Source organism: Blennius ocellaris (genome assembly GCF_963422515.1).
Source record: "Blennius ocellaris genome assembly, chromosome: 16".
In the NCBI taxonomy this organism is placed as follows: Eukaryota; Metazoa; Chordata; class Actinopteri; order Blenniiformes; family Blenniidae; genus Blennius; species Blennius ocellaris.
This window is the reverse complement of record NC_137665.1, coordinates 3790911-3811864: the sequence shown is the minus strand read 5'-3', so window position 1 is coordinate 3811864 and position 20954 is coordinate 3790911. Positions and strand designations below refer to the sequence as shown.

At 43.7% G+C, this 20954-nt stretch overlaps 1 protein-coding gene across 2 annotated transcripts; it reads left to right on the top strand.

The window, feature by feature from the left end:
* Positions 1 to 2933: 2933 nt before the first annotated feature.
* smurf1 (SMAD specific E3 ubiquitin protein ligase 1) lies at positions 2934 to 19567 on the top strand. 2 transcript variants are annotated; one of them, XM_080511695.1, is made up of 18 exons: positions 2934 to 3174; positions 10028 to 10066; positions 11990 to 12098; positions 12253 to 12386; positions 12510 to 12575; positions 12724 to 12799; positions 13032 to 13243; positions 13347 to 13431; positions 14080 to 14226; positions 14535 to 14763; positions 14888 to 14991; positions 15578 to 15692; positions 15789 to 15967; positions 16066 to 16203; positions 16298 to 16418; positions 16554 to 16755; positions 17611 to 17686; positions 17767 to 19567. In XM_080511695.1, the coding sequence occupies exons 1-18, from the start codon at positions 3120 to 3122 to the stop codon at positions 17864 to 17866; spliced, it is 2187 nt and encodes a 728-aa protein (XP_080367821.1). In that variant the 5' UTR covers positions 2934 to 3119; the 3' UTR covers positions 17867 to 19567. The 2 variants fall into 2 exon arrangements, with proteins under 2 accessions (XP_080367821.1, XP_080367820.1); XM_080511694.1 differs by having other exon boundaries at positions 17602 to 17686.
* Positions 19568 to 20954: the final 1387 nt, after the last annotated feature.

Sequence of the window (20954 nt, the reverse complement as noted above, 5' to 3'; positions counted from 1 at the left end):
TGCAGGCTCGCACACGAAGACACAGTGAATTAGCCCCAGGAGACTCAATGGGCCCAAACGTTTCATCCCTCCCTCCGTATTTCTAGCAGAAGTTCATATTTTTTTTTTCCATCCTTCAAACTTAACAACCCTTGTTAGTTGTTCCAGTTTGAAAAATGTGCGGCAGAATCTGAGGATTTGTATGCATTTTCTGTTGTTGTTCTATCATAAATATGTAACTTATTGTCATTTCATATTGTGTATAGTGTTATTTGGCCGATCAGTCTGGATTCTCCAACTGTTCTATATGAAAAAAAAGAGTTATTCTGTAAGAATTATATATAATGGATCTGTTCTTTTTGTACTTTTAACTTCTGAGCAGCAAACAAACATTTATAGATTCAACTGCACAGCACAGTGTTATTTCAGGGTAAAACCTGTACACCTTCTGTCTATAGAGAGGGGCTTTCTATACAATTTTAATAATCTTACGGCAACTTATTATGTCACAGACATCAAGCGTGTACTCATGACACGCAAGATTTTGACAGTTCTGAGTTACTTCTGTGAAAAAAGTTTCAAATCCTTGTTTATTTGTGAAGTAACTATATACACTGAGAAAGCAACACTATTACTCTGAATGGTCTTCCTCAGTTAAGTCTGTCTTATTTATACATTATCAAATACACATTATTTATATTGACATGTTAGCAAAGTGAGTGTCCGGGGGAAAAACTCTCAAAAATATCAATGTTATTTTTTTTTTTTAAATTTTTACTCATTGTGTCCAGGGGAAAAACTCAAAAATATCGATGTTATTTATTTTTTTACTTATAATAGCTGCAACAAAATTGCTGTGATAAACTATTAAAATGCATCAGAAAAAGTTTGAAAAGTTGGAAGTCTCAAGGCCAATACATGATCTTAGGCAGGGTGTATAATGTTGTTATTGTTACAATCTTTTAAACTGTTGTCTGCACGATTGAATTTGTTCCTGAATAATGTAACACTCCACTCGACAGGAGTTTAATGGAATAGTAACAGAGCCGCTCCGCAGCGGAGACCATCGCTTTTGGATAATTGTAATAACTGAAGCAGTCACTTACTTTGCAGAGCAGAATGAAACAGCAGATTTCCAATTTGCTTCTGGTGAAATTTAGTCAACATGCTAATAGAAACTTCAGTATTTGTAAAAAAAAAAAAAAAAAAACGGCCACAGTTCCACATAATCAATTGAATTTAATTATACTTCTTTAATTTTGATTATCATGTCTCTTGATCACCCAGTCAATTGTAACAGTTTTCCCCAATAAAGTCTTAAAACAACAGTAATTTAGTGCTCACATCTTCAAACTACCATATTTACCCCTTTTGAGATTGACAAGAGAGGGTCATATTTTAACACGTGCTGCCTTGTGAGACTGTGTGTGTGTGTGTGTGTGTGTGTGTGTGTGTGCGTGTGTGTCGTCTCTTGAAGCTGCTGATGTGGATTTACTGTGCCCTGTAAACAGGCAGTTGAGAAGGTCCATTGTTCCCTCAGCTAATGCTGCAGCCATGCGGCTAACTCCAGGGCTGCTCAAGAGCCAAATCCCACCAGCTGTAATCCCTGATCGCTGGGCTTTTCTTCGAGCTTTTTCCCCAACGTTTCACCTCATGTATGCCACACAGTACATTCCTGATCAACATACAGTTTGTGAAAATGTTTTGATATCAGAAAAAGACACTTCTAAGCTTAGAAATACTGGCGTTGTACTTAAAGATGCCTTATAATGTGATCAACTCGTATGCGCATGCTTCTTCTTTGTGAAGCGACAATGCAACCATAATCACAAAATAATACCTGAAATGAACCAGAACCCTAACCCAGACACTGTAAAACATGAACCAATAGATTCCGTTGTTTTTATTTGTCATTCTCTGTTCAGAAGCCCATCACATTATAGATGCGACCTCCTGAAAGAGAAGTCTAAAGTCAGTTTGCTGGAGGATTCCACACACAGAATACATTTGTTCGTTTGCCAACAGCATCACTAGTATATTGGCTCGACTTTGGTTCTGATGACGCATCAAAGCGTTCTTTAAAAAGGGAGCACATCAAGTACTTCCTCCCTTGCTGCTGGAAGAGGATAGTAAGATTCAAATGGCATTCATCCACATTTACTCAGACGACTATTAGTATTGTTTCAGTGTGCATTTACACAATAGGAAAACCCGTAAAACTGGGTTGTGGAATGGGCATCATGATAAGCAGCAAGCGCGACTTCGTCAGGAATTTTTGAATGATTATCTACATAAATGAAATCTTGAAAACTTGAAAAATTGCAAGTGGTTAATTAATGGTATATCATCCATTCATCCATCTTCTGGCCGCCACTACAGGAGCCTCCGGGCCAGAACCAGCAGGCTACGAGACAGTTTCTTCCACAGAGCAGTCACCCTACTGAACTCTCACCCCATTAAAGCATGATAATGGCACTTCGTCCATTAAATGTAATATAATGTAAATAATGTAAATTCTAGCAATAGCAAGTTCACACTGTTGCCTATTTATTTATTATGTATATATGTGAGTGTGTATGTGTATATAATATCTGATACTTGCGATATTGCACTTCTGGTTAGATGCTAAACTGCATTTCGTTGCATTTGTAATGACAATAAAGTTCAATCTAATCTAATCTAATCTAATCTTCTAAAGTCCACCACGGAGCAAACACACAAAGACAGACAACCACAGACACGCACATTCACATCTCGGGGTTATTCAGAGTTTTAAACAATATTTTGTTATAAAGTAATGACATTGTTCATAAAACAAAATCCCCCTTTTTTTTTCTCAATGTACTGTATCTGATCCTTACGGGCGCGCCCACGCTTCCTGGAGCGAGCACGTCACGCTCTGCCCGTAAAGAACGTGACGTCATGACGTCGCTGAGCCTGCCCAAAAATGTTCTCCCGTGTTGTAGGATTTCGAAGGAGCGCAGGACTTTGCGGTGAAATAATACATGTTTATCCGTGAGGGAAACACCAACAAACCGCATGATTCTCAACTGAAGTTCTTCGCGGTGCCGGCGTTTGGTGAAACGGCTGTTTCGGACGACTCCGACGGGAAGTTTGTGTGATCGTTTTTTCCCGGAGTGATGTCGAATCCTGGGAGTCGGAGGAACGGGTCCAGCATCAAAATCCGACTGACAGGTAAAAAAAAAAAAAAAAAAAAACGAGCCCGAGAGAAAAGCGCTTACGGTGCATGTTTCAACCGGAGCTGAAATACAGCCACCATAACCCGCTTGTGTAAAATGTGCCGGTTTGTACGTAAAACGCGTTCGAAGCGGCTTTCGGGGCTCCCGTTTTGCCTAAACATCCGGTTTTTGTGTGGCAAAACAAGTGCTAGCCTGTTAGCTCATGTTGCTAACAGCATCCACCGAGTGGTACAGTTGAGAAGCTGCCCGCTGCCTCGTGGGTTTTCTGCAATTCAGATACACACACCGGTTAACTATTTTCAGCCCACGGGAAAAAACAAAAAAACGAAACAACCCCCCCCCTCCGGAACGTTGCCGCTCGACTGCCACGACGAGAAACTTTACCAACTGCCAGCTAGCGCTAGCAGGTAGCAACATTGCAGTTCAGTGTTGACCGCTAACGCTTTGCTCGCTACACCCAGTTTTTTTTAATTCCTTTTGGAGAGGGGGGGTTGGAAGAGCTGACCACCAGCCCGAGGAATAGTGAATGCAACGGCCTCTGAACGTCGTATGAAAAGAGCAGCCCCTTTAACGAAAACTACAAATAAATACATCGATCTGTCGTTAGATATATATTTTTTTTAGCATGCTAGCCTGGATTACCAGTGAGCATCGATCGCTGCTGTGTCAGCTGGAGCTCCAGCCGAGTTATCTCGATCAACTTTGACACGTTATGCCTCTTTGGACTGTTGTGTTTCAATACATTGGGGGGGGTTCGGAGCCCGGAGCCCGGAGCCCGTTTAGGAGTATCCCCTTCCCTTCCTTCTGTCTGTCACAGACGGACACAGCTGGAACAAAAGGTTTTACTGTAGCTAATGTAACCCCACTGTGCACCCAGGGGCCTCCATTCAAATGGAAATGACCCCTCTGTGCCTCTGGACAGAACCCCCTGGTCGCCCCCAATGGTTGGAAAATTGTGCAAACACCACACCAAAAAATATTTCTTTATGTGGGTTATATGAACCATTTCTGGAGGGCAAAGCAAGTGGAGGATTGTGATGGATGGGTTTTTCGGCAAAAAGTGCTGCTCAAAACACTGATGTCCTCATGTGCTGTTTTAAGAATGTCCTCCACGCAGTGTTTACCTCTCGACACTACATTGTTTTGTTCTCAAACTGGTATCCAAGCAAGAAAAGCAGAAGCCAGTTTTTTTTTTTTGTCAAAAGTTAGATCAGATCTCTCTCTCACTTCCTCACTTAATTCAGTTTATTATCTTTGCAAACCATCATCTTACCCTATAGTTTATTCCGCTGTGCAGAGTCAAACTTGAGCAGGAAACAACTGAGTTTGTCACAAAAAAAAACAAGGAGGTGAAATTCATCTAACTGTTGAAAATAGAGCTGATTTAAAAGCACTAAACAAATATATCAATTGACTGAAAACACAACAGGAGAAGCACTTTTTTTTTTTTTTTTTTAGAAACAATGGATGATTGATTTTAAGGTTTTCTTCTGCCTACCAATGCTGTTCTACAAACTTTGTCTGGTATATTCACAAAGCTTATTATTGCGGCCCTCATGTTTACAGTATGTTTCTTAGACCCTGAAATGCCTGAGATATTAAGTGTCACACAGCCTAATTCGAGGAAAAAGTAACAATATCAATCTGATGTAAACATGGTTTGCCGAATGGGTGTCAGAAAGCATTGTGTGGTGCAAAAATGAAATCTCCGGAAGTCATTAAGATAAAGGAAAGGCACCTGTGGAGCTCTTAACAGCGAAAGCTTTAGTTTTTAATGATTTAGTGGGGACAGTCAGCAGGTTTCTAAGAGGGTCTTTGATTACATGCAGCTTGTTACAGGAACAAATGCATTAAAGGGGCCGAGTCAGCCGGCCGTCGCTTGCTTTGTCCAGTTTGATATTAAGATGTCAGTTGTGTCTTTTCAGTCACGTTTTGTTTAAACTTCAAAAATTGAAGTTGGTAGATTAATTTATATAGGTAACAATCAGTCACATATGAGAAGAATTGAGATAATCAATGACTCTGTCATTTTGTGTTATGGCAGGTGCAGTGCTAGTGTGGTAAATGCAATACAGCAACACGAGTACATTATAAGAAAACAGGTGGATGAGCTGAAATGAAGGGAAACGGGGAAAGTGCGTGTGGGTGGGTGGGGGTTGTGTGTGTAAAGCAGTCGGTCATTATTTCAGCTTGGATGAAAACCGAGGTTATTGCCCCCGACTGTGCCCCGCCCCCACAGGTATGAGTGGAATTCTAATTGGGTGAGGAATGTGCATTGAGCCAATGGGAGCGCAATGCCGCCAGGCTAGCCAGCTCTGTTTAGTCTGTCAGAGAGAGCGCTTGTTTGGCCTACATCAGAAGAAGAAAAAAAAAGCCCTGTGTGTCTGTGGCAGGGACTCGGGCGAGTTTGATACTGGGTCAGATTTCACAGACTGCGCTGCATTTATGTTCAGTCAGACGAGGACTTATTATTGCATCTTTTATCTTGATTATCTTGTTGTTTTTGTGTCGTCAACCTTGACTGTAAAATAGTGAAGCGCTTTATATTTAATAAAAAGGAGATCTGATAGAAGCTGGATGGTTTCTGAAGATGCCATTAAGTGGCTTTGGTGTCTATGGCGCATAGTATGAAAACAAACAAAAGAAAGTCAGCCTGATTTATTTATTTATTTTTGATCATGTCGCGTTAATAAAAGATGTATTTTTAAAGTCTTGATCTTGAGTGTGGAGACAGGGTGGAAATCCCAGTTGCATCAAGAGAATATCAAGTGTACACACTAATCTAGTCTGAGTTAAGTTGCAATAACTTGTGTCGCAACCCCTGTAAAACAGAAGCAGCTGAATAGACACTTTTAAAAGAAAATGCTGTATAGCTATATCCGCCAAGGTACTGGAAGTGTGCTTCTGCTGCGATCAAATATTTATTTCCTGTATTTGTACCTATTCCTCACGCAACAATGGCTTCATTGGCTGTTAACAAGATGCGACTGCAGAAACGTGGTCCAAACAGACAATTCCAAGAAAATAAATGGGTCACAAAGTCTGAAAAACAGTAATTTTGTCAGTACATGAATAGGCTTTGTTGTTGAGAATATCCGCTACTAAATAAAAGTGTGTCATTCAGCAGGATCAGTGTGATTTGGGCACGGAGGCAGCACGTGCTGCACAGATTTGGCTGCCAGGAATTCGGATTGAACACCAACTTGCTCAATCACCAAAACAAGGCGGCGTCAGGACAACGGGCCACCCGGCGCTCTCGCCCGAGAAGGAGGGATAGTGCTGGAAGCAGGGCAATGGCGGGAGAGAGTGATGAGTTTCATTTAAAAAAAGAAGGGGAAAATAAAAGTGAAAGGATACAAAGAGCTGCTTAAGTGTTTGGGATAAAGAGGAAAAGCGAACCGTGCTAACTTAGGAAGCAGTGTAAGTCTCTGTAATCCTCTCACCTACTGAGCTTGCAGTATTGCAGAAGCGCCCAGGATGAATGCAGCAATGTGGACGAACCTTCGACACCGTTTCTCACCGAGGTCCCATTAACAATGCGGGGGCGAACATATTCCGCGACTGATTTGGATTGATATTTGCTCAGACTTGCGTTTCAGGGAGCCCAGAAACCCATTTGTCACACTGTGTTTTTGTGTGTTTGGGTGTTGGTGCGGGGTGTGTTATTAAGTAGGTGAAATATTTGCTCACGTGCCCACCAGCCACTCTGGGTTTTTTTTTTGGAGCTGAGAGGAGAAGGTCACACACACCAGGTAGTCTCACATGGGCCATTCTTCTCCCTTTCTTGTCTTGCAGTCCTTGCTGAAGCAGGGTCGCCAAGAGAGTTCAACAGAGGTGCTCGGATCTTTACTTTAACTCCATCTCGGGTGAAAGCACAAAAAGAGATTACCCCACTTAGCCGTCATTTCCAGTGCTTTTTTCCCCCCTTATCTGTGATTTAAGGAGTCTTAACGAGGTTCTGCAGTTTTAATAGTTGCATCCGTCACCGGAACAATATGAATTGTCCTCTTTGCTGAAAGTTCGCGAGTAAGCAAAAGTGCAAAACGAGGCCGATTGTGCTCCGAACATGCCGTGACTTCAAATTCCTTCGAGGAAGCAGCTCAGCTTTTCATCATCTCATTCAGATTGTTTGTGCTTCTTCCCTCAAGAGTGGATGAATAGAAATCCCCGCCTTGCTGGCTCTCCTCAGCTCTCAGTTGTCTGTCTGTGTGTATGTGTGTGTGTGTGTGTGTGTCAGTCAGTCAGTTAGTCAGTCTGTCTGTGTGTGTGTGTGTTTTAAGAGAAGCCATAAATGCCAAAAAAAGAAAATGGCATTGAATGAAAATTGAGACCCGGCTGAGCCACTGCTGTGTGTCTCTTTACCAGCCATGACCTTGGCAGAAAGAGGCATTTCCTGAGAGGCTGACAAAGAGCCCGTCACACACATTCAGTGCCACAGAAGAGCTGGTCAGAGGTGGAGGGGATGAAGGAGCAGCAGGGTGAAATTAGGGGTGTCTTCTATGTCTGGCAGGAGATGGGAGGGAGGGAGGGAGGGAGGGAGGGAGGGGTTGTGCAGTGGGAACAGTGACAAAGAGTCTCCTCTGCTGCGAGAGGTGGCAGAGATTAGAAACCTGAGTCCGTCCTTCTCGGCCTGCGTTTCTCTCATTGTGTCTACAGAAAAGATGAAGCCTCGACGTGGAATGTGTGAGTCAGGAGGAGGAGGAATGGGAACGGGGAAGGATATCCTGCAGCCATTCTCCATGGGTTAATCACAGGAAATAGACAAGGCCATACCAGACACATTTACGCCACCACAGTCACCACATCCTCGACCGCCGGCTCCTTGACGAACTTCCTTCACGTCTCCCTGGGCCAAACCAAATCTTGCCAGATTTTACTGTGGTGCTCAAAGGGTGCTTTGCGTACTTGAGCGTATCAAAAAGAAACTGCCATCAAGGCCTTATATCTGGGCTGAGACAACATTTTTCACAATTCGCTTTTTACCATTTTTGTTTACCGCAGTGTAGCTTTGAGTTGGTCCTGAACGTTAGAATTGGCTCCATTAATGAATCTTCTTTTGTAATTGGAGTAGTTATCACGTAGCCTCAAAATGTCAGAAAAACAATACTGTAATTATGATTTTTAAGTGCCTGGGGTTACATTTTTTCAACATCTTGATCAACCGTATGAGGCCTAACTACACCGACAGAGAGAAACGGGGCAGATTCATCTCATCTCGTTCCAATCTGATGTGATTGCGTTACAAACCTCTGGTTATTAACTACATTTCTCAAATGGAACAGCTGAGGATTGTGTTTTCTAACTTGTTTTTTGCCCCGACGCCTGTTATGTCCTCCATTTTCAGCGTTTTGCATCATTCAGCATGTTTTTTTAGAAACTCACTCTTGGTGCCACTTCAGCAATACGATGGCGAGCATTCATCAATCTATCAGCTCGGATCTCAGGAACATGTCTGCTCCACTGCAATCCCCAGTCGATTAATTAGAAATTGAAGTTACTTTGATAACGGTTTAAAAAAAAAAAAAGCAATCCCAGTCGTCAATGTGTCCTTGTTAATTTTCACACTTTGCAATGTGCTCGTGCCGGATTGGACCCAGTTTGACGCCGCGGCTGTAAATGCTGGTATCGATATACTCCAGCTCCTTCTCACAGATTGTCAGGCTTGACAAAGGGGTCGGCAGTACAGAACTCTAGATTTCCACCAAGACGCTTGACCCACTAATGAAGGATAACTTTGCCCTCATGAGTGCATAAAAAGCTAAATAACGACTTTTTTGAAGATTCAACGACAAATGAGACACGTTGCTATAGGTTTTGGTTTTCTCTTGTTAGTTGTCGGTTCAAAACAATATGAAAAGTGATTTTTTTTTTTTTTTTTTTGTTGCTTTTTCTTACATTGATGCACTCAAGCTTATTCATGCATTCAGGTGGATCACAGTTGGTATACAATAGAAATACTCATTACTTCCGATAATTCAACTCCAGCTTTGGACTAAATGTAGCCATGATCCTCACATGATATCAGGTTATTTAAGATTGTGGAACTGAAAATGAAAGTTGTGTAATGTTCAGAACTTTTTTTTTTTTTTTTTTAAGCTGCGCCTGTGCATTTGTCTTCTTCAACCAGGGCAGAGCCGCACATCTCAAGGCCAACAACAGGTTGCATTAGTAGCTGCAGTGTCAATATTATTCAGGTTAATCACACCTTCCAGTGTTTTGTTGTCTTTTTCGGGTGCGTTACATCAGTCGCGAAAAACATACAGGCCGCTTGTTTTCTCATTTTAGCAGCCACACTCACGCCTCGTGTCACCAAGACCTGAAGCATGCTTCTTTAAAAAAAAAAAAAAAAAAAAATTAGCCGCGGTTCAGCGGTGTGCTCGATCGTTACACCAAATGACATGCGCCAGCTGTTTGGGGAAACAAATACCAAGAACTTGCATAACCCGACAGACGCAAAATAAACAAAGCATTTTGTACATGGTTCCAGATTTCCCCGAGCCGTGGTCAGTTTGAGCTTTGCACTGTGGAGCCACAAAGATGATGTGGCAGAGGAGGCATCCTGCCATTCTTACTGTGTGTGTGTGTGTGTGTGTGTGTGTAAAGATCCTGACACTAGCCTATACTTTACTGCGCTCATACTCTCCATGTCACATACGTTTTCTTTCTCATTCCCATCCGCTGGCATTCATATATTGCCCTCGCCAGGATTCGCCCTCCTCTGATGTTTGTTCACTGCTCTACACTTGCAGCTTTGTCGCATCCTACACACTGTGAGATTAGTTCAATATTTGCATATCTGGCGTTTTCTCATAATGTGTTTTCCTTTTTCTTTTTTCTTTTTTCCGCAGTATTATGTGCCAAGAACCTCGCGAAGAAAGACTTCTTTCGTAAGTACTTTCATTCTGATCTCTTGCACGTGCGTAATCGTCATGCCACCGTCTATCGGTCCACACAATGAAGTGATGTGTCTGAGTCAATGTGTATGTGTGTGTGTGTGTGTGTGTCCTCGGAAGCAGCACTTGAAACAAGGTGGCATTGATGTCGCTCAGTTGCCGTCGTGAGGGAGAACTGTTGACCTGTGATAGCACCGTGACAACATAATACCCCACACTGTCACCCCGAACCAGGGCTGCGTTTGTGGGGTCGTGCTCGTTTTTATTCATCATTCAGAGCTGAGAACATTAACCACAAGCACTGATCATGACTATGCCAAATAAATAATGTATTCAGATATTGGCCTCTGAAATTCTCAGTTTGCTCTTGATGGTCAACAGATATTCAGATAAATGTGTGCAGTCACTGTTTTGTCATAGATATTGTATTGTGAATGCTTCTATTGTTTCTTTTTCGTTATTCTAATCGAGGGCTCAGACAGACCCATTTACATGGGTACTGAATAAAGTGCTCCCATTTATATGGGGGGTTTATCTGCGTCAAGAATATTATCTGATTGAGACGCCATTTACAAGTGAATTAGTTAAACTGTCATTGCAGTGACGTGTCCGTTTACACGACGATGGTGCTCTGAGCCACTGAAAACCCTCCGTGTCTGTGGGAAATGAGGGAAACACAAGTTTTTTTTCCGAAATGCTGCTACTGTGCATAACAACAATGGCGGCCTCCAGAGCGGCATGATTCCCAGTCCATGTCCTCCTGGGTAGTTTTTATTGTTCAGGCTCCCCGTTTTAGCAATTCAACTTCGTCGTCTGTCCATATGCATGTCTGTGTCCTTGCAAACGGCGCCCCCTCGTGGCCCAACATGGTAACTACCTCACTTTAACGTTTATGCCGTTGTCGTGTAAACGTGACAAATCCTACATCCAGCCCTGGAAGTCTGTCAGTATTGAAGATAGATTAAAAAAAATAAAAAATAAAACTGATCGATTAATTTCTGACACTGAAACCAAATTGTGTTTTCCATTAAGCCTGTCAAGTTTTTAAAAGTCTGTTGATGTCCAAGAGCCTTGTCGTATTGATGTTACGCAAGAGTCGCACGCACAAAAGCTTGACGGGAAGCGGTCAGATGTGGCGTTTACACGGACTCTGCTCGGGTTCTGCAACCTGCTTCAATCCCATCATAGTTTCTATCAGATAAGGCCAATCTAGTCACATGAGTGATTTCACGGCGTGATTTTACTCCGATTATGGTTCGTGTAACGGCAGCTGACGTTCACGTTGGTGGTGCGGTCCCCCGAGCTACGGTTGGAGATGTTTGCTTCTGACTCGCATCAACATTGTAAATGCCCACCGGCTGTTTACTTTGCAAAATGAAATGCTGTGAGCTGCACTAAATGCACCAGCACGCAGCTCATTAGCAGTCTATAAAATGTATGAAGGAGCTAAAACAGTGGCAGGAATTCCTCCGTTATGCAACCAACGATAAACTGCGGCTATACCCCCTTTTTTTTTTTCTTTTCTTTTTTTAAGTTGCAGCACATCCTGTGTTTGGTCTGCTTACAGCTCTTTGGTCTGTGCAGCATTCACACTTCAGCTTGGATCGAATTGCATCAGAATATATTTACAAGCACGCCGGGACCTCCGTTTCAAGCTGACTGAGTCTTCCTGTTTAGTGCCGATGACGGCGTTCACACATGCATCGCTCCAACACGCCACTCGTACCGGGGTTTCGCCGTAACCAGACCAAACATGACCACGTTGTACACACCCAAGATGATCGCTCTCATCTGAGCCGGTTGAAGACGATTCGTTAAAAGGAAAAATTCAAAGTTTAGACTAATCGTCAGAGAACACACGGCTTGACGTGTTTCACAGTTCGATGCAAAGTTGTGATGCGAGCTGCGTGCGTGCAGGTCTGCCAGATCCATTTGCCAAGGTTGTGGTGGACGGATCGGGTCAATGCCACTCCACAGACACAGTCAAAAGCACACTGGACCCCAAATGGAACCAGCACTATGACCTGTGAGTCTCTTCTGAAAGCTCATTTCACCTGCAAACTTTTCTTATGTGTTGTTTATAAAAAAAAAAATAAAAAAAAAAATAGATTAAACGTGGTGAATTGTAGCTCTCTGTAATAATGGAGATGTATTTTTTGTTTGTTTGTTTTGTTTATTAGCTATATTGGGAAGACAGACTCCATCACCATTAGTATATGGAACCACAAGAAGATCCATAAACGACAAGGGGCCGGTTTCCTGGGCTGTATACGACTGCTTTCTAATGCCATCAGCAGGCTAAAAGACACAGGGTGTAAGTCTTGTCTTTTTTTTGTTCAATGGTTTGCTTTTAAAACACACAAATGTGCAATTAACCAACGGCTGTTTCAACTCAAAAAACAAAACAAACCAAAAATGTCTTGATTTGTACTTCTAGACCAGCGTTTAGATCTATGTAAGCTGAACCCATCTGACAGTGATGCAGTGCGGGGCCAGATCGTAGGTAAGGCCGGACACCGTGACCGATTATCCGTGTAAATCACTCACATTGTCCTCCTCGCTCACTGTGTCGCTTTGCCTTTCACCGTGTGCATTATGCCGCGCTCCCACTCTGCCGATCCATCAGCTCTGTGACCTCTGCTTGTTTACAGTCAGCCTGCAGACGCGAGACCGCATCGGCAGCGGCGGCCCCGTCGTGGACTGCAGAGGACTGCTGGAAAACGATGGGTGAGTGCGATAATTGCTTTTGAATTCCGTTTTATGCCGTCTAAGCTGCCGTTTGTGCCGATGAGGCCCCACAGGGAGGTGTTTGTGTTTGAGGGATCGTCGACGTTGCCATCTGCTGCCGAGTTGTAAATAATAGTAAAAAAGACGATAGAGGTTGCGATTTTTTTTTTTTTTTTTTTTTTTTACTAAAACCTGAGGGAACGGATCAAGAGAGCTCTGTGTCTTTGTGAAGGCCCGTGTTCGAGGGATGCTTCAGCGAGGAGCCGCTGCCTTACTCTGACCCCACGGGGGCGGCGGGCGGCGGGAGCTGTCGGCTCGATTCGCCCAATCAGGAGAGCCGCCTTCAGACGCAGCGAATAAGAGGGCAGGACTCGAGGGGTCATGGCCACACCCCGCAAAACAGACCTCACGGGCACCAGCCGCCCGACCTGCCGGAGGGATACGGTCAGCCCGAAAGCAACCCGACTCGATTTTTTTTTTTTTTTTTTTTTTTGTAATAGGTCTTCTAACTTTCATATAATGTCTTTCTTCTCGTTTTAAAAAACAGAGCAAAGAACAACGGTGCAAGGCCAAGTTTACTTCCTCCACACACAGACGGGCGTCAGCACCTGGCACGACCCTCGGATACCCCGGTATGACGCTACCGAACCCGTTTCTTTTGGACCGGTTCCAACAAAACTACATACTATCTGTAGCAGATGGACCACAAATATAGAAGAAAAGAACAGAATACATCAGCCATGTGTGATAAGTTATATTAGCTGACACTAGTCCTCGACAAAGCTAGTGGGTTCTTACAAGACAAACATGGACAAAAATAAGGATTTCAGTGAGTTGGATAAGGATTTGCTTCCCAGTGTCGGTATACCGAGTTAAAGTGGTCCATGAATGGGAAAGCGGTGACGTGGTTATGGGAACAAAGAAGACTCATCGATATGCGTTGGGAGTGAAGATTTTACCGTGCTTCCCGATCCAACTGAAGAGCTACTGGAAATGCATAGTGGAGAAGTTGCATAGATTAACATTTTACAGCCACGGTATTCTCAACAGACCCACCGTGTCTCCTCGCACGCGACGCGTTTCTATCTTCTTTCGTTGGAAAACCTGTTTTGTCCTCTTTTCACCCGTGAATTTTATGGTCCAGATTAAGAAAAGGAAAGGTTATTTCCTCGGGGGCCCCCTTTTAGTCTACCTATCGTATGTAGGTTGAGAACAGTCGGGAGACAGGGAGCTGATTGAAAGCTCACTAATCTCAGCCTGCGTCCTTGTTCCTGCTGCAGGGATCTGGCCAGCGTGAGCTGCGAGGAACTTGGTCCTCTGCCAGTTGGCTGGGAGGTCCGAAGCACCGTGTCCGGTCGGATCTACTTTGTGGACCACAACAATCGGACCACTCAGTTCACGGACCCACGCCTCCACACTATTATCAGGTACAGGTGCGCGCGCGCACTCTGGGGGGGGGGGTCAATCACTGGTCGCCAATGAATACGAAATCAGCGATTTCAGGACTAATCTGTTAATCTAATCATGTCACTGCTGTGACGTTGACCTCGGACCGGACATTAACCGTGTTGAAACGTATGATTTTTAACCCCCTGGGAAAAAAAAAAAAAAAGCTGCTTATAGCCGATTGAGCTGCGCTGGCTGAATGCACAGTGTGTGATCCCGTCTGCCCCGAGGCCTGGCCGCCTTCCCCCGTTGTCACACTGACCCTACCCTCTCCTTTTCCAAATTCCAGCCAGCAATCCCAAGCAAAAGAATCCTCCCAGGCCCCCCAGATGGACGTGGGGGGCGAGGAGGGAGGCGGCGGCGGCGTGAGCGGCGGGGGCGGAGGGGACGGAGACGTGGCGGCGCGCTACGAGAGAGACTTGGTACATAAATTAAAGCTGCTCCGCCACGAGCTTTCGCTACAGCAGCCTCAAGCAGGACACTGCCGCATAGAGGTGTCCCGAGAGGAGATCTTTGAGGTGGGTGCAACAAAGCCTCCAGTTTGTTTGTTTTTTAACAAAACCATTGGAACGTTATTGTTTTTTTGTTCCCCCCCCACTCTCCTTCTTTCGTCTTTAACAATACATTTGTGTGTTTGCGTAGGAGTCGTATCGGCAGATAATGAAGATGAGACCCAAAGATTTAAAAAAGCGGCTCATGGTGAAGTTCAGGGGCGAAGAGGGCCTGGATTACGGGGGAGTCGCCAGGTAACGTCGCCACACGAGATCGACGGCCTCCTGCAAACTGCTGTTACGCTCTTCTCGCGCAGAACATTGATATTTCACCTCGTTCTCCTGGAAGAACCGATTTTTCGTCCTTCTGAGTAAAACCGCACGTTGCGCAAGTCAGAGACGTTGCAAGAAGTTGTTCATCTCTCGAACGCAGACTTCCTCCGATGTGCGTTGGAGATTTTTTTTTAAAAATTCCACCACTGTTCTCGTTAAATGATTTAAGACAAAATCCTCACCATCAAGTATTTTACATGTTATTATGAGTTTGTCATGTAACAGATGTAAGGGCACATCTTTCGACTCACCGTTTTAAACACATCATGACTCTTTTGCGAAGGCGGCATCTTGTAATAATTGATTGTCCGTTTTTCTAGAGAATCATTGTCGAAACACCAATAAAAATACATGCGAGGACATTGTATACGTTCTCCTTCAGACGCATCAGATCTATTTCGTAAGAGCTTCCGAAGATGACCGAGCACTGACTAAGGAAGGAAACGGGCCCCAGGTCATATTAAACTTGTCTTGACAACGTTGTCTGACTCTTGCGGCCCGTCTGCAGGGAGTGGCTGTACCTGTTGTGTCACGAGATGCTGAACCCGTACTACGGCCTGTTCCAGTACTCCACGGACAACATCTACACGCTACAGATCAACCCCGACTCCTCCATCAACCCCGTGAGTGACCCCGCGGGCACGAGCGCTCGCCCGCTCGCCCCTGTGGCCCGGATGCTTCGGCCGCCGCTTGACCGCGTTCTGTCCGCCTCCCCCCAGGACCACCTTTCGTATTTCCACTTTGTGGGTCGCGTGATGGGCCTGGCGGTTTTCCACGGCCACTACATCAACGGGAGCTTCACGCTGCCGTTCTACAAGCAGCTGCTGGGCAAACCCATCCAGCTCAACGACCTGGAGACCACCGACCCCGAGTTGCACAAGAGCCTCGTGTGGATATTGTGAGCGAATGCACCTGCAACACAAATCAACACGTTTGGTAGTATTTTGAGTCTGTGAAGTGGCTCCAATTCGTGTGTGTGTGTGTGTGTGTGTGCAGAGAGAACGACATCACTTCAGTCCTCGACCACACGTTCTGCGTGGAGCACAACGCCTTTGGGAAGTTCCTACAACACGAACTGAAGCCGAACGGCCGCAATATCCCCGTCACCGAGGAGAACAAGAAGGAATACGTCAGGTAATAATCGCTAAAAACAAAAAAACAATCGTCCTCCGTCAGCGTGACTCGGTTGTGTTCGTGTTGACCGGGTGCCGGCGTTGCTGCGTTTCAGACTTTACGTCAACTGGAGATTCATGCGAGGAATCGAAGCCCAGTTTCTGGCTCTGCAGAAGGGATTCAGTGAGCTCATCCCACAGCACCTCCTCAAACCGTTCGACCACAAAGAACTGGAGGTATTCGTCCCGCCGTCGTACAGAAAAACCTGCTAATAGTGTCTCTTTATTAATACATTTCAGCCCGCCAAATGCCACATTATGTGTTGTTTTTTTTTTTAAGTTTCCCTAACTCTGTGTTTCAAACCCTCCCAGCTGATCATCGGCGGACTGGGAAAGATCGACCTGGCGGACTGGAAGACCAACACGCGGCTGAAACACTGCACAAGCGACAGCAACGTGGTGCGGTGGTTCTGGCAGGCGGTGGAGGCCTTCAGCGAGGAGAGGAGAGGGCGCCTCCTGCAGTTCGTCACCGGCTCCACCAGAGTCCCACTACAGGGGTTCAAGGCGCTGCAGGGTGGGTCAGGCACCGGCTCACTACACACACACACACACACACACACACACACCTTCGCTCTATCTTTCTAAAGTCTTTACGTACAAGCACATTAACAACAAATCTTTATCTTGTACAGCACTTTTCCAAAGTGCTTTTACCTTAAACCCATAATAAAATGTACAACAATAAAATACAAATCATGCAAAAAGTAGAGATCAGAAGAAAAAAAACAAGAGAATACCAGCTTTATAGAAGCCAAGTGATACAAAATTAGCCTTAAAACAGGATATTGATATTGAAATGTTAACCAGCAATAGAAATACCACAGAGGAAAAAGAACTGCGATGTTTTTCTCAGACTAACACAAGATATTTAAAAACACAAGAATAATAGTTTTAATATTTCAGAGGGTCAAGCTTTTTTTTTTAACTAATTAAATCACATTTTTATATTATAATTATAGCATATTGTGCTGAAGTTTAAATTAAATGTTTTCCTTCAAAAATTAGAAATAATTCAGCAAAAAAAACAGACAAACATTAAGGGATGACTAGCACCAATCAGATTTGAGAGATTATTATTTTGTGCACATCAAAATGAGTAAGTAATACATATTAAAACTTCTCGTGGCTTTTCAGTTTAGATTATTACTGCCACAAATCCATAAAGTATTGGATATTGATGACGATTAAAGAGGGATTTCCGATCTGTATTAAGAATTCAATGATTAGAAAACGGATGGTGATGCTGCAAGCATGTACTTTATAATAAGGTCATATTTGATCGTTTTGATTTGCGTTAACGACTGCTAGGTGAGCCGTCTTCTGGGGTAGAGCAGTGGTAACTAGAATGTCTGTGTGTAAGGTTCTACAGGTTCTGCAGGACCAAGGCTCTTCACCATCCACTTGATAGACGCCAACACAGACAACCTGCCCAAGGCCCACACGTGGTGAGAACTCTGCTCTCGCACGTCTCCCCTGCAGTCGTCCTCTCAAGAGTCGCCGACTGATTGTTCTTCTCCGTCTCCAGTTTTAACAGGATCGACATCCCTCCCTACGAGTCCTACGAGAAGCTCTACGAGAAACTGCTGACGGCTGTGGAGGAGACCTGCGGCTTCGCTGTGGAGTGATGAATCCACAACCAACGCATAGTTTTTTTTTTTTTTTTTTGGGACATTTTACATGTATGCACACACACACACACACACACACACAAACAATGTATAACGTATACGACGAGTATACTGAGCAGCCAAGCATCACAAGAACACGAATCCACTCTCTTGCCACCTCTTCACCACCGAACTTTTGGGGGTTAAAGGAGGAAGCACAGCAGCAGGACAGAGGCGGGCAGATAGAAGATTTAAACAAACAAACAAACAAACAAAAAAAAAAAAGTATTTTAAAAATTTTTTCAGATGTTTTGAAGAAGCAATTTTAACCTTCAGTTTTAACAAGCTATGATGTCATCCTTCAGAATGTCTAACCACCGATCGGACTCGAGTCGAGTCCGGACAGATTTCAGCCAATCGGGACGCGAGCCTGCGAACAGAGATGCTGGAAAACAAGAGATTTGTGGACAAACAAGCAGCGATCGGTTGTCTTTCCGTCTGAGGAGCTGATTGATTGACTAGTATTCATGCTTCATGTTTAACCACTGTCGTGTGTCAGAATGCGTGCATGTCTGTGTCTGTGTGTATGTGCGTGTGTGTGTGTGCGAGAGAGAGAGAGAGAGAGTGCATGTGAGATGGTGTGAATTTATACGTGCGTGTTTTTTTGTGTGTGTGTGTCAGGCATGGCACTCGGTTACGCTGTAAAGAAGAAGAAGAAGAAGAAGAAAAAAAAAAATCAAATGAGCCTGCTCCTCGGTTTGCTAACTTTTTTGTCTCTTCCGTTTGTATCTGCGACCACTCTGACCCACTCTGATGTTTTATTATTTATTACTAAGTGATTACTGACCAAGCTGCTATGTCTGCTCTACGAAGAGCCCACACTAATCTCTTCATCTCCCCCTCTGCCAGAGTCGAAGGGTCAATTCTCCTGCAATTCAAGTAATCCACAAAGTGGGTTCTATTGAATTTTGTTAATTTTGTTACATTTTTTTAACATTCATATGGCTGCGGGGAGGGGGTGGGGGGGGCAGTGCTCCCATCGGTTCATGAGAACTGTGTGTTTTTGTTACACTCGCTGAAGTGAAAGGGAAATAACTTTCCCCCCCCCAAAAAAAAACTATTTTAAAGTCTAACTTTACTGACATTGCAGAGGTCAGAGGGCATAACTTGGAATTTTTTATTTTTTTTTCCCTTCCAAAATGAGCCACGGAGATGGAAATAAGGCGTCAGCTTCAGGAATTCTGGTTGTCCGTGACGTGTACAATGAAAATTCTCCAGCCTTTTTCATCATCAACCATTTCACCATCTTTTATTGATTCTTTTGTGGCTCTGATGTTTCTCTGCCAACCTTTTTTTTTTTTTTTTTTCCCCTTCCATGGCCTGAATGTTAAGAGTTAAAAAAAAAAAAAAAGTAGTTGTCATCCTGCAAGACCACCATGAATGAGCCTCTTTATGGTCTTTAATGCTTCGTAGAAGTGAATGAAATCAAACACTTAAATATTGGAGCGAGCAATGTGGAGGGGGAAAAAAACAAAACAAAAACAAAAACAAAGTTGGGATCGGTTGTAGATTGAAGACTGTTACGCAGTATCATTTCAATCTGCATTTTCTAGGAGTTCACTGTGTAATGGATGCAAAAGTATTGTAACTTACTATGTACTTAACATTTATGAAAATACAATGTAAATAAGATTATATTAAAAGAAATTAAGTTGAAAATACATTCCTTGTTGTGTGCATTGTTCTGTGGGTTTGCAGGAGTCTTGTAAGGAGTCGACATTGATTTGTTTTTTTCATTCTTCAGTGTTTTGTCTTCGTTTATTGGTGGGCCGTCTGTTCTCTATGTTCTATTAGTCGTCATCCAATTTGTGGTCAAGGACACTGGAGCTGATCGCAGGACACAGTGGTTGATAACGGATCACACCTTGGATACGTCGTTACAGGGCAAACGCAACGCTTCACACACAAATACATCAACGCATACAAACATTTTAGAATCAGAAATTCACTTGAAATGAATTTTTTTTTTAAATGTGGGAGGAAACCACAATAGCATATTGATTATGTTGAAATATCTATAAATTGTTATAGTTCTGATTGAATATTGCTTAGAATCTGAAGCCTCCTGACATCATCGGAAGTTAACCTTGAGTCCTGCACAGATCCAAACCGTGGCTCAGGTGGTAGAGTGGTCGTCTTCGGAGTGAGAGGTCAGAGGTTCGATCCCAGTCTACACCGGTCTATGTGTTGAAGTGTCCTTGGGCAAGACACTGAACCCTAAATTGCTCCCAGTGGTCGACTAGCGTGGCAGCTCTGTCCCATTGGTGTGTGAATGTGAGTGTGAATGGGTGAATGAGCTGATATGTAATGCGACTACCTCAGTGTGGTTAGAAGGCGCTATATAAATCTAGACCATTTACCATTTTAGAAGCACAGAAAATACCAAAAGTTATATTTAAGAAAGAACCAATGTGATGGAAATGAAGGGATTAAGCTTCTTTATTTCTTTATTTGTTTTTTTGAGCTTCCATTAATTTCTTCAAGATTTTGAGGTTCAGTTCCATCAGGTCAGTTGATCAGCTGCTCCTGATGGGACCTGAAAACATTTAATCTCAGGTGGGACCATGCTTTTGCTATTTAGCTTTTCCACTGTGTAACAATCTGTCACTGCACATTAGATAGGCTTTGACTCTTGTCTATTTTTGGGTCTTTAACGCTCATCTCTTCTCAATGGCTTTTAACACTGTGCGAGGTACGGAAGCGTATTGAAAACAGGACCTCATAAATTCAGAAAAACAGCCTATTTCTTTTCAATAATTTATTTTAGCTCATAATTCTGAGATAATTGTCATAAATTCAGATAAACGGAGTCGTTTTTTTCCTGTGAATGCGATACGCTTCCGTAAATATAGAGCTTAAAAAGACCTTTCTTGCTCTTTGCCAAAGTTTCCAAGCCCCGCTTGTATGTTTTTACGCTGCTTAAATACAATACATTATAGGCCTGTCCCGTGGACTACGTTTCCCAGAACCCCCGCGCGCACGCTGTGCGCGTCATTTACGTGACGCTCGTTGCCGTTCTTCTTGTTTTGGCAGTTTGTTTCGATAT

Excerpts from the sequence above, each read along its gene's own strand:
- smurf1 (XM_080511694.1), top strand. The coding sequence starts at position 3,120 with ATGTCGAATCCTGGGAGTCGGAGGAACGGGTCCAGCATCAAAATCCGA. Across the intron at positions 15,968-16,065 it reads AAGAGCCTCGTGTGGATATT|AGAGAACGACATCACTTCAG; the intron begins GTGAGCGAATGC and ends GTGTGTGTGCAG. Across the intron at positions 16,204-16,297 it reads AACAAGAAGGAATACGTCAG|ACTTTACGTCAACTGGAGAT; the intron begins GTAATAATCGCT and ends GCTGCGTTTCAG.